Raw genomic sequence first — 14,461 nt, 5'->3', positions numbered from 1 at the left:
GTGTCGTCTTCGTCGCCCCGTCAGCTTCTAATATTTCATTAGGCGGCGAACCAGAGAGTGTCTCGACATCGCAAGTCGCCAGTCGCGTGCCCGTTCCAAAAGACCTCCCTGGGTTGCATCCGAAAGAGATGGGTATATCGAAGGAGAAAGAGACAGTGTAGAGTCTACGTCATTCCCATCATCATCATCATTATTATTATCATTATCAAGTTGGGTTTTTGGGTTGGGTGGGTTGACGAGGGAAGGAAGGTGAAAGGCGGTTGGGTTTTGAGGGTTTCCAGCTCATAGCTACTTTGAGGTTATGTGCACAATTTGCGTGCACCAATTAAAGCAAGAAAAATATGCAACGCAACCGTAGGGGAGAGGGTTGAGGGGGGTAACATTTCGAGTGGGAGGCGCAACAATGTATGATTTTTATAGTTCGCTGACTGCAACAACACATGATGAGTGCAGGAGGCCTACAAGAGAGAGAAGGAGGGGGGGCTGATGAGGTGGTTAACTACTCACAGACAGATGACTAATTCGACCGCAATTAACGAAGATACAATGCCCTCGGGTAGTTAAATTAAAATGTCTAGGGTCTATGGTCTAAGGTTTATGCTCTATGAGAAATAAAGAAATTTTCAATGCAATTTTAAGTTAATATTGTGGGAGGGAAGTTATGAGGTTTATAGATCCAATATTATTCTTCTTTACTTACTTTCATAAAGTGTTAGATTAGTTATCAAGAAATAAGTTGTTACTCAGATATCTGATTATATAAATTTATCATATTATCATATTTATCTGCAATGCCTGACTCAGGTTGATCATATTTATATGCAATACCTAACTCACCTTATAGATTTTCATTACAATTTCTTATTTTTAAAAATGAAAAATGTTTAATAATTCTTATCCATATTACAGAAATTGCAGAGGTATCAGGATTATATTAAAACAAATTTCACTAAATATAATCTTTAAAAATAATGATAAAAAAGTTAAATACTAAACTCTTCTTAAAGGCTTTTAAAGAGAAGACTGTACTTCTTCGAATACCTTTAAGAATATTTTTGATTTTAACTTTTTACTTTAAAATTCCCCCAAAACTGATCATACAGATCAACCGATTCTTCATAATTTCTCTTCAAGATCTTAGATATTTTCATTTTGTCTCTTACAATCTCATAAAAACAGTTTTAAAAAGTAAATTTTCCCAACTAAAATCCCTTTCAATGTCAATATCAGTCGACCCTAGTCGTACTTCTTGCCTCCAAAGTGTATGAGCAACGTCATCGCTGTTGTTATTGTAGTTTCTGTTGTAGTACTGTTGTTGCTTCTGTGGTTTGTTGAATTTTGCGGCGAATCGAATTGGAAGGAAAACAGGGGGGCAAACAGCAAGGAGTGGAAAAGGGGGGGGTGAAGGAAAGGCAACAGCAACAACATTGCGGCAGTCACTATGCAAATGCTGCCGTCGGTGTGACGACAATATCGTTTACAGCAAGCCGAGTTGCCAGGTGGAAATTGAGGGAGGAGGAGCGGTGGTGGTGGTGGTGAGTGGGTGGGTTGGATGGGTGTTTGGCTGGTAAGGAAAATTGCACTTGGGGGCTAGTTGATGTGGTTATTGTTGCTGTTGCTTTCTGCCGCCATGTCGCGCAAAATCTACAATTGACGTTGACTGTGTTGGAAGCACTTAGAGAAAAATTACTTTTATTACTTAAGAAAACTTTTTATTGATGTGATTAAAGTAAAGATTTTAAAGATTTAAAAGCTAAAATGCAAGACATTCTATAAGTTTAAGTCATAAGTTCATTATTTAAGAATATTATTGCCAGAAAATAGTTTTTAGTTTTCGTTTTTGAAACAAATTGAAAGTCGGTTAAGCGGAAATATAATGCAAAAGCTTTTCTCTCTCTTTGATAGCTAATAAATTTTCAATAAAAATACTTCAAAATTGTTTTTTTAAATTTTTAAATAAATAAAAAATATAAAGTTTCGAATTAAATTTGCTGTGTATTTTAGTTATTGCCGCCGTCGCTGGCGTTGCTTCTATTATTGTTGCTGCTGCTCAATGTTCACTCATGCGCACTGACAGGCGGCTGCAGCAGTGACAGCGCCAACAACAACAACAACAACAAAAGCTAACAACAACAACAATAACAATAACATGAGACCCCGCAGCAACACCTACAACAACAATGACATTTAAACGTCTAGAATTTCTCTCTGAACGCTCAACACGAGTAGCCGTTGAAATTCAAAACAGCCAAATGCAAAAAAAAAAACAAAAAAAACATAAAAAAAACAACTCAACAATTGTTATAGAATTTTTCGTGGCTGTTGTCGTCATCACACATCGCGTGTGAAAGTTTTGAGGCTGCGGAAAAGCGGGGATAAAGATTAAGATGTAAGCCAGCTGAAAGCGAGACAGATAAGAGGGTAGGAAATGGGTATGGGAGGGAGCTCTGAAAATCTAGTAGCTAGATCATGCCTCGTCATTATCAGACTGCCCTATAAAACGAATGTCAAGTTTTGAATTACCAAAGCTGTCAATCAAAAACTTACATTTGTGGCGATTGGCGTTTGCCGTTTGCCGATTAAATTACCAAACTGGGCTGGCATAAATTGGAGGCCAGAAGATATCAAATTAATTATTTTGGCCAATCGTTCACTGATTTCAATCTCGGCTTACGCATTTGATATCAAAAGTTGGCAAACAATTGTAATTTTCGAAAGCAAATGCCAGAGCGTGGGAATCAAATGGTCAGGGAAGTGGATTTAAATGGGAATTTCGTTTTGGAGAATATTTTTAAAGTGGGTCAAAGAGTCAAGGGAAAATGAAGTAAATATTTTTAAATATATCAAAATAAATGCTCATTAGATTGTGAATAAAAATTTATTTATTTATTTTATTTATTTATCTAAGGCTAACAATTAGTTAAAACTAAGAGCTAACAATTGGCTAGGAGCAATAGCAGCTAGGGCCTTCAGCTCGGCTTAGGTTAGAATATGGCTTGCGAATGTTTGACTTATAAGTATATACAAAATATTACTAAGGATTACTATTTACATTTTATTTACAGAGATTTTATTTATTTAGATTTGGGAGGTGATATGGGAGTCGTTTAGGAATTTGAGGATGTTTAGGGAGTTTGTGTCTGTGGGGTTAGCTATAGTGGTAATTGGATCGGGATTATTGAGGAATAAGGATCTTTGCGTGGAAAGGGAGGGGCAGGAGCAAATAATATGGTGGATGTCAATCTGGGAGATGTTGCATAATGGGCACACGTTGTTCCTAGTTCTGTCGAGGTAGTGGGCGTTTGTTAAGAATGAGTGTCCTAGCCTGAGGCGGGTGATGATGATTTGTTCTTTTCTGTTTAGGAGGGAGTTTTTGAGGGGCTGGGTACATGTTGATAACTTGAGTATTTCTTGATACCAAACGGAGGTACGCAGTTGTGTTTGTTTTGTTTGAATAAAAATTACTTTAAGGCTTCTTTAAGTTATAAACAAAAATTAACAAATAAAACGTAATTATCGCTATAAATCGTATCTTTACGATTTAAAAGCCATAAAAATATTAATAAAAATATTAATAAAAATATTGCGCGTATAAAAAATTATGATGAAATTAACTTAATAACACTTAACATGTTTTGATTTTATATTTCCTTTAAACTTATTAAAGTTGTGAAGTCATTTTTACATTTTAATAGAAAATTTTAAAGGCAAACCTCCTTAGAAATTCTATCTTGACATCAAAAAGCAAAGCAATAAAACTGTTTAAAAAAATATAAAAAAATACGAAAACTTAAGAATAATTACACCTAATAATACCCAATATATTTTAGCTATATAATTCTTTAAGATTAATGGTAAAACTAAAGGCATTTATAACCTTAAGAAAGATTTTTCTACAGCGTAAACCCATAAAAAATTTGATATTTTCCATTTAAAAACTAAAATAATATATAAATTTTTAAAACTGAAAAACAAATTCCCTTAAAAATACTTAATATGTTTTCTCAATCACCTATTAAAATTCTTAAAATTTCTTTTAACTTAAAAATATTTTTAATTTCATTTTAAAACGCAATTTTTGATAATTTTATCTTTACCTCAAAGACATTTTCTAAACACATCTGTAGAAAGTTGGCTACTTATCGGCCATTTTGGCACTTGTATTGAAAAAACATGGCAAACAAATTTGTTTTTCTCTTTTTCCCGCTCTCAAATACTGCTCTTCTATTATATAAAGATATATAAGGCAAACCGTAAAATGTTTCTCTTTTCTTTCTAATTTGCAACAAAGTTGGCAAAAAAAAAAAAATTGTCAAAATAATTACCAAGCGAATGGCTATTATTACGAAAATGCGAATTGTTATTAGAGTTTGGCTTGGGCAGCTCAATTAGCCGTGATTGTTGGGAGAAGAAAAGGGGAGTTGAATCAAGTTGATGTGGCGAGGGAGAAGAGGTGACTGAGACCGTTAAGCAAATAGGAAGGAAGCAAACGAGTTCAAGACCCAGAACCAAAACCAGACTAGAAAACCCCTGCCACTTTAGTTTTTTTCTATATCTATTTTTTTTTTGCAAGCCTAACCAGTGAAGCAAGTCGTCATTGCCAGGTGACTGCCAGGTGTAAACTATATAGGCATTGCCTTCCCCTCTCCGCCGCCTTTTGTAATGCACAGAGAGAAAAATGTGAGTATCTTAAATTTGTTCTATAGAAATATTATATTTTATAAGACATACCTTTCGAGAGATATAATAGTTTAATCTTTGATTATTATTTATCATTTCTCTCTGTGCATTCTACCCCCTCTCCGATGCCCACCTTGCAACGTCTACTTGCAACGGAAATGCTGGACAAGAGACTGAGGAAAGATGGGAAATGACACTAGGAAATCGCTGGTAAACAATGCGAAAAACACAAAAAAATGCTGGCCCAAAGCTCAGAGAGATTGCAGATAAGGTTGAGACAGAGACAGGGGCTAGAGACAGCGGGCGGACGGGCGGTTAGCGATTTAATCGCCATGCAAATTTTGTCACGTCTGCCGGAGAATAAGACGCTTAGACGTGGGTTAATGCTGACCCCCGGTCTAGATAACTGGATAATGGAGCAGAGAGCAGAGAATCAGGGAATCGGGAAGAAGAGAGAACTAAAGCGATAGCATAAATATCAACTGATATATATATACATATATATTCTGGATCCGGAGAGCACTAACCACCTGATAAGAAAAACTGCCCAGCCAAGGCGACCTCGTTTTTGGTTGGAAATTATCAACTCAGATGGCCGATTCAATTGCAAATGAAATATATAGTATATAGTAAGTAGTATATAGTAAGTATTATTGAATATTATATAAATGAATAAATAAACAAATTAATTTACTTATGAATTTGCTAGGCCTAACCCAGAATGGCAATTAACAATGGGAGTGAGATCAGAGCGAGGTCAATGGCTGGTTGCAAAAATGCGTAAAAAATAAGCAGAAAATGCTAATTGCGAGGCTATAAATGCTAAATGCTAATGCTAAACTAATGATAATAGTTTTTTAATTTAAAAAAGAAAATATTTTAAGCCCTGATAAACAGATATATAATGATGATAATATTTAAATATTATTTCTAATTTATTTTTAAACATATTTTTTTGCTTTTATCATTGTATAAAAATCTTTTTTTATCAGAAAAAATTGTATTTTAATTTATAATAAATTTTAAAAAAACATACTATTAAAATCCTTTAAAAATTCTTTTTTATTTTTTTTATTTCCCACAAAAATATTTACATAATAATTTTCACCTATTTTTCCTTGTTTTCTTTTGCTTATTTCCAAGCGAAAATAAATTGTTTAAACACGTTTCGGCTATTTAAATATTTTCACTAATTTTTGCTCTTTACTCCCGAGAAAAAAATATCCAAAAAAAAAAAAAGATGATAGACTATGGCAAGCACCGATATTAACAAAATCGAAAGATCAAATTAAATATGTGTATTCTGCCTTAATTAAAATAAACACGAGAATGATTTTTAAACATTTGCTAAGTGGCAGAGATACAGGTTAAAAGCAGTGTGCGGGGTAAGGGCTGGAAGTGATCTCGAGACGGGTCTGGAAATCAGGTTGTTGTCTTGGCTTGGGTTAAGGGAGTTGGTTAGGAGAGAGGCGGCGAGCTGCGCGGGTTTTGTGGCCCACCAACGGAACTGCAATAACAAGCAACGACTACGACGACGACGACGACGACGACGTCAGCCTATTTAGATGTAAGATCAGCGATAGACAACAACGCATTTAGAAAAAAAAGAAGGTTGCTTATAAAAAAGAAGACTTTAGAGCGGGACAGGCGAAGGCGGCACACACCTGTCTCTCAGGCACCAAAAACAACAACATTTGCAGGGAAAACAACCAAAACAACAACAACAACAACTACTACTCTAGTAACAACAACAAGGAGAACAAGAACGGCGCCGATAAATGTATGCAAAAAAGCAAAACGATGTACAGAGCAGAGAATACACCTTCCCCACTAACGAATAACCAGAGCCCCCCCTCCTCTTACTCCTCTTCCACCACTTACTCCTCTGAGCATCCTTCACTTCCCAAATCGCAACTAGAAGGCCGCACCTTCTGCAATATGGTAAAACTTGTACAGTAGTCATTGCCTAACTAAGAAAATTGAAATATTAAAAAAAAAAAATTTTTTTTAAATATTTAAATTTTTGAAATATGAAATATTTTTAGAAATGCTTAACAAAAATATTATAATTTCTTAACCCTGTTAAGTTAAGAGTTCTTCGTCGTTATTAGAACTTTTACTGTATGCCTTACAGCTATTATATAAGTTAATTAATTTTATTAAATTTAAATAAATTTCTGAATATTAACAATACTTCTTATCCAGCACTCACTGTCTCACTGCTTTTTTCTTCTCTTGCCTTGTCGTGTGTCTTAAGTTTTTGCTAATAATAATAAAGCAAAAAAAAAAAAAAAAAAAAACACAGAATGAAAAAACAGCAAGGAGAGCAGAAGAGATCAGCAGAGCGAAAGAACAAGCGAACATCACATGACAAGTTGGGTGGGTTGGGAAAAGTTCGGTCTGGAGACCTGCCCACAGTCCAATCTAATGCTAACAGAGAGGGGGCAGCAGCAGGGCAGGGGAGCGGACAGGGCTGTCCGGCTGGTGGGGATGAGAGGGCTCTGAAAAAGATCGCTCTTTGCTTATCGCGCTTATCAAATCGCCAACTGACAGCTGGCAGTAGGGAAAGGTATGGTAAAAGGGGTAAGAAGGGGAGGGAAAACTGAGACTGGAAATGCCCGAAAGCCCTGCGGGGTAATATATTGTACAGGGAGTGAGATAAGACAGATCCATCAGGCTAAGTCGCTGCACTTTTTGTCCGTCTTATTTAAGATGCAATTAGTTGAGATCATCGGATGAGCAGGGATTTGCATGTTAGGGAAATGACTAACATAAGGCAGGATATGTTAGTCCTGATAAGGACTATAAGAAATGAGACTTGTTAAGTAATAAATTTAATAAAATTTATATATAATATTCCTAAGCAAAGGCCAACCTTATGTTGTAGAAAAATATAAAAATTTTGCAGTCTCAATTTTAAAAGAAACCTTTTCAGGGCTTAATTTTAAGCAGATTAAACTATTTGTTATGTAAAATTTATAACTATTAATGAACATGCTTTAAAGTAAAGACTTTTATTCTCAAAGTTCTCATGATTAATTATACAAACAACCCACATAATCTTGTGTAATCTCCTTCTGCCAACAGCACCTCATCAAATGCTATTCATTCCAGATTTTTCCATTTCTCTCGGCACATTCTCCATGATTTATCAATTAGCAGATGACATAAAAGACACAGATCTGTTTGGAATTCCAATTTCAAATGGCCAGCAAATTAATTTAAGTTTTATTCGCATTTCATGGCAGCCCCACATGGCGTATACGCGTTCATAAAAAATATTTATACGCCTCGTAAAACAAAGGCGGCGACATGAACGCATAAACCATAAGCCATTTCTTATCACTAGGGGAACTCAACTTAATCTTAGCAGCTAGATGGGGGGAAAATAAATGAAAACCCTGACTCGATTTTGGATTTTGCAAAAACGTGGCCAACAGAGCAGCAAGCTTATCAGTGGGCCCAAAAGAATATTGATAAGGCCAAAAAAAAATAACTAGGAGCTTTTTCTCAAAAATTGTTTGTTGATTTTGCTCTTGCCGTTCAGAAACGTGCTGTGTTTCGTTTTTGAACAACCAGAAAAACACGATGAATGACAACGGCCAACCCAAAATGTTTAATAAAAGAGATTAGCATAAATTTGAAAATTTTATGAGCGATAAGCGAGCAACGCAAAACCCAAAAAAAACAAAAACAGTTACGAACTGAAAAAAAAGAAAAAAAAAAACAAAAACATAAACCTGTTGGCGCCTTCATAATAAACAGCTTGATTTCAAAACATGAAATCCCAAAAATTTGCGACTCAAAATTTAAATTCTTGAACTCAATAACAAAGTCCAAAATGGAACTTTGATTATATAAGGTAAAGATGAGGGGAGGGAGGGTTAACAGTGAAAGTTGAGAGATTCAAGTTGGATTAGTCATGGCTAAAAAAGGTGAGAAAATGTTAAAAATCGGATTTGAAAATTAATTTGTAAGGTTTTATTCTGGCGCCAGCTTGATTAAGTTTTCGTTTTTTTGTTTTTTGAGTCTTCTTTTTAAATTTATGTTTTTTTATTTGGAATCCAAATCATGCCTAAAAAATGTTTAAGATTACTATGGGAAATAGTTTTAGTTTATAATAAAAAAGGTTTTTATTTTCTTTTTTTCTTAATATTGCTAAGCTTTTTGGACGAGGTCAAGTATCGACTTAGATTTTGTATATAAAAAAGTAAATAACATTCTTTCTCACCCACCTAATCCCTTGTTAATTTATTGTTATTTTTCTTTACAAAAAAAAGTTGTTCTGTTCTCTTTTTAATCTCCCTTTTCAATTCCTCTTATTTTTTATATTTTCTTTTTTTGTCTTTTTGCGCAACAAATGTGCCGCAAGTCGTTTGTTTTGTTATTTCTGCGACTTTGACTTCAGTTTCCCGCTTCCAAGCCCGCTCCAGGGATTCCATGGGCTCCGCTCAGATGCGATCCGATTGGATCCCCCACTCCGTCAGACGGAAAACACACATCCACATCCCCATAACGAGACGAGGGCCCAGACCAGAGCCAAAGTACAGAGACTTCGGAGCAGACAATGTTGGCAACCGGTTTGCGATTTATTTTTGTTGCTACCCCCCCGTCGCAACAGTCCCTCCACCGCCCTATCAGCCCATCCCGCTCGCACTGGCTCATTATTATTATTTGCTGAATATTTAACATTGAAGCTGGTCGAAGCGGATTTTCATGGCACAAACACACACACACACCAGTTTCAGCGCAGAATGAAAATAAATAAAAGGAAATAATGCAGGGGTTCCGAAGCCCAACATACCCTGGAATGGGGAAAGGACTTAGCCTTTGAAGGAGACTTTTGAAAGAGGTATGTCGGAAAGTGTTTTTTTTTAATAAAAAATGAAAAGAAAATAAGAAAAATGGATAACATATTAGGTAGGAACTTAGAAGAAATGATTAAAAATATTTTTTGTTTTTAATAGAATAAGTTTCAGCTTAATGGGAAACTTTATAATATAATTAATACTATACTTAACTGGTCATTAACTCATGACTGTCAGCTTTTTACTTTTGCGTTTTAAGTTATGGAATAATAAATAGTATTAGTCTTAGTTCAAAAATTAATCTTTTATAATCATTTTGTATAGATTCCAAACTCAATTAGCATCGCTACTGGTTTTGTTTTCAAACTAAACTAAATTAGCTATTACTGAGATCATTTTAGTTTGAGTGCATCTAAAGCCATGAAGCGTGATATATTAAAAGGCAAATGTAGCCATTAAATATTATATAAAAGAATAATAATACAAGTAGAAATCTAGATCAAGAATCTCTAAACAGATGTATTAGAAAGAAAGAGAGTTTATTCCACAATTTTCAATAAAATTTAAACAGTTTTCTTAAGATTCTTTTCATGGAATTCAAATATTCAATCAGTATTTCAGCTAGTTAATCTTCCTTCAACTTTTCCCTCATCCCAGTACACCCCGTACAGGGTATACCCCGCACAGCGACAGCTAAATCGAGAGCCTTTTGTCCGCAGGCTTCAAACAAAACCAGGCGCAGACGGGGCAGCAAATAAATTGAGCGAAAAGCTAAAAATAAGCTCCAACATTCGCTGCCACGGCTGATGCGCTGCCTCGGCGGCAAACATGCCGAAATGCGGCAGACGCTTTGGCAACCGCAAAATGCAGCGGCAGCTACAACAAACTCCAAAACAACAACCATTTCCAAAAAAATAACAACAAAAAAAGAGCCAAAAATTCTGCAGCGGAAAAATGTATTATTTATTGTGTTTTTTTTTGGTTCGTCGTTCTTGCGGGGAAATATTTAGCGAGCGCTGTTTAAGCATAAAATTAAGTAGTTTAAATAAATAATCAGATGGAAAAAAAGATGGCCTAGCCGAAAAAAAATGTTTAACACCCCGACGGCGGCCAACAAAAACAGCGCCATAAATTGCAGCTGCATTGGAATTATAATTATTATGAATTCATTATAAATGGCTAGCGGTGAAATTTGTTTTCATATATATATATATATAGTATAATATATATATATATATATATAATTAATATATATAGTAAAATATATATATTTAGATTATATTATTCTGTGCGTTTGCGTTTTTGTACTTTTTATGTCTTTTTCAACGGCAAACACAAAGTAGTGTCGTTAAAGAAGTTCGAATTGAATGTGAATGGAAGTCCAAATATGGAGCCGCAGTAGCCGCTTGCTCGCGTGGGGCGTTCGTTTTTTATGCATAATTAAAATTAAGTTCAGGGAGGGGAGGGGAGGGGGAAACTTGTGTGTTCAAAAAAATTAGGGGAAAGAAATAATTGAGCGAACGAAAGCCGGGAAGATTATCAACTTAATAATAATCCCCCAGCGGTCTGGGAAATTGTTGACCTGCTCAACAAGGTGAAAATTATATTCCCAATAATAATAGTTAATTTAGTTAATTTTTAATAAGCGCTGAAGAAGGGGAAACACATTTTTAGTGTAATTTTGAAAGCTTAAAAAACTTAAACTCCAAACTCACCTTTCGTTTTTTGTGATCCAATTCCCGTTGGGCCTTTTGCATCTCCTTCAGCTCCACCTCCTTCAGCTCATCCAGGACGATCTGGTACTTCTCGCGATTCTCCACATCCAACGCCACATGAAGATAGTCATGCCAGTTGCGCGAATCGAAGCCCCAGTGGCAGGTCTGGTTCTCGAACTTCCGATGGACATGACCCACGAACTTCTGTGGCGAGAACCAGCCGTCGCACTCGAGGCACTTGATGCAAGTCGGTTTCTGATACGAGTACATGTCCGGAGTGCAGATGCCCTCGCACTTGCCGAAGCACTTGTGATACACATGGAAGCTCAGGGCTCCCTTGGCCAAACTCTCGATCGGCACATAGCTATTCCGATCCGAACGATGGAGCAGCGCTGCACAGAGGCGCTCGGCATCGGTTCTGGTGATCAGGCCACTGGCTTTCACATCCGAAGGCAGGATCTTGGCGGCCTTGAACTCTACCAGCTGGTCGGGCGTGCACTGCGAGCAGTATATGCCCAGTTCATCGAAGATCCTGTTGATCTGCTCGAGGGAGAAGTCATTGAGGACATTGTTGAGAAATTGGGGCAGACAAAGTCTCATTTCCCCGCCCACGGAAAAGCATCCAATGGTCTTGTCCTCCAATTTTGTCTCATAAAGTTCTCCACATCCCGAATCCGCTACCGATAGGATGGGTTGTGAGAGTTCCCGTGGCGGTGTGGCAGGTGGATATATCTGTGGTGGCGTGCCCCGCGAAGAGCACTCATGGTGATGGAGTTCCTGGGGTTCCGGTGAACTGAGTATTTCCTTTTTTATAAGAGCAACACCTGGCGGAGATGCCTGACACTTTCCATTGGACAGGCCCAGGCCAGGACTCTCACTTCGTCCATTGGTGGCAATGTCCAGGACACCGGCGGTTGTTAGTGCGTGTCCTGGTCCCTGCAGCGATTTCGTGGCACTCGTCTGGTATTTCTTCAAGACGGTGCTGATCATGGACGTTACGTATTCGGTCATTTTGTCGGCGATACTTTAGACTAACCAAATTCCGATTGGCTGTACTAGAAATCCATTTTGATAATGTCGAGGCCTTCTAGACTTTTAAACGATATATTCGGATATAGTTTCGTGATCTGCGTGATTAACTATCCTTTAGGGATGCAACATTTTCACGAAGATGATTTGCTTAACCCTCTAAAGGTGACCTTTATTTCCACTTTTCTGTCTAAACTTCTCACTTAACAATTTGGCACATTTGTTGATTGGTTTTTTGTTGATTTTGTCAGCTAGTTTAACTAATTTATTTTGCATTTAGCATTTAGCATTTTGCCGACGGCATTTTGGCTTGCCCACAAACACATGCACAGGATTTATCTTGGCTTACTTGCCTTACTTTTTTGTCGCGTGTTTAGAATATTTCGATATTATTTCAGTTGTATTTATAGAAAATACATATAAAGATATATATATATATATATATATAGATCGGCCGGCTTTTGTCGGCTGTAATATATATACAAGATTTGTGCGCACTTTTCCTGTGCCCTGCACTTATTATTAAATTTTCGCCATAAATTAATTTCTCTTCGGCGCAATTTCTTAAGCTGAATTTTTGTATTTCATTTCGTATATCTCAATTTCTCAACTTTTTTATCTTTGCGCTGCACAGACGACACACACACACACACGTGCAAAACAGGCACACGGATACGCGGAGACACACGCACACACGCGACGAAGGCCGGCAGACAGAGACGGAGAAGGAGAAGAGCAGACAGCGAGTGCGACAGAGAGCGGGCGCGCGAGAGAAAGAGAGAGGGGAGAACAAAAACAAACGCCGCCTGACAAATTCTTTTATTTGTTGCTGCCGCTGCCGTTGTTGTTGTTGTTGTTGCACTATTTATAAATCTTTTTTTGCGCTTGCAAATTATTTTTGCACTCGTTATTGAATATTTATTTGGATTCTGGCCTGCAGGGCCCCTCTCCTCGCAATATATCTATGTATTACTTATATTTCTTTTTTTTTTTGCAAGCGTCGCACGTGCGAGCTTTTTCCTCGATATTTTTATTCGCACACACACGCCCTCGCACGGAGAGCGACACGTCCGAACGGTTCGAGAGCGAGAAAACGATAGAAGCGGCGGCTCGCCAGCAAGAGCAAACAGCGGCACTTTGCCGCGACTTGCGCAAATATATGTGCTTCTTTCGAATGAGAAACAGTAGGTGTTTCTCTCGGGCGGGGATTGGCAGCTGGAGAGGAACGAATTTTAAGTTCGCGGGCTGACTCGAAAGTTTGGTATAATCAAATGACTAAACTGCGGTCACACTATCGCCAATTTTTGTCGATTTATGTAAAAAGCTAAGTAAAATTAAGAATTTAAAGCAAACAGTAAAGAATAAATTAAATGTTTTTCTTAATTGTGCATTTTTGAGAACATTTAATGCTGAAATCATTGATTTTTTAATAATACTCAGAGTGAAAAGACGTACAATTTAAATTAAATTAAAGTTATGTTAACGTGAACACCTTAAATTTGTTGGAATTCTTTTTTCTCAAATTTATATAAAAATAAATCTATTTAGTTTGATTTTATAATGACTTAAAAATTATAAGATATATCGACATTAACAGCAACATTTAAAATGCGCGCCACATTTCTTTAAATGTTAAAGCAAATTCCAGTTAGCTCGAAACAAATTTAAACATTGTGAGATCATGCCGTGTAAAAGAGGCAGGGTCGTTTTGTGAAATTTCGAGCTCGTTAACAGTTCGAAAGCAGTTAACAGTTCAGCTTTGTAAACTTAACAGAACTAAAACTCTGTGTTATCGATGACTAAATCAGCTGTTTTATGAATAGACCATTTATCTATGCATTATTTAACGGTTTTGTGTTCGCTTTTGTACATTACTTATAACTTTAACTTCATTGTTGTTATTATTATTATTGTTCGTATTATTGCTTATTTTATTTGTAATAACGTACTATGATTAAATGTAGTAAATGTTAGATAGGTTGAACTATAAAACTTTTTTGTCAAATAATAACATTCTTTTTTATTATAATTTTGTAAACTTGTGTGTTATTTGCATAATATAAAAAAGTTTGCCACATGTTGTTTAATACTATTTCCACTTAAGAGATTAAAAGTTAACCATAATTATCAAGAAAACTTTACAACTCCTAATCAAAGTCTAATCAAATCAGCAAAGCCTATCGAAAATCGTACCTAAGAACACAGCACGTTCGAGCAATTTAGTTCTTA

The 14,461-nt window shown here is 36.3% G+C and overlaps 1 protein-coding gene across 1 annotated transcript; it reads right to left on the bottom strand.

The window, feature by feature from the left end:
* Positions 1 to 11,203: 11,203 nt before the first annotated feature.
* Positions 11,204 to 12,283, bottom strand: LOC121530483 (ski oncogene-like; the record flags this gene model as incomplete). Its single annotated transcript, XM_041819607.1, has 1 exon — positions 11,204 to 12,283. A coding segment is annotated over exon 1 (1,011 nt), but the record flags the coding sequence as incomplete, so codon positions are not given.
* Positions 12,284 to 14,461: the final 2,178 nt, after the last annotated feature.

The sequence above is a fragment of the Drosophila eugracilis genome, unplaced genomic scaffold (assembly GCF_018153835.1).
Source record: "Drosophila eugracilis isolate 14026-0451.02 unplaced genomic scaffold, ASM1815383v1 contig_851, whole genome shotgun sequence".
Classification (NCBI taxonomy): Eukaryota; Metazoa; Arthropoda; class Insecta; order Diptera; family Drosophilidae; genus Drosophila; species Drosophila eugracilis.
This window is presented reverse-complemented; position numbering and strand designations above follow the sequence as displayed.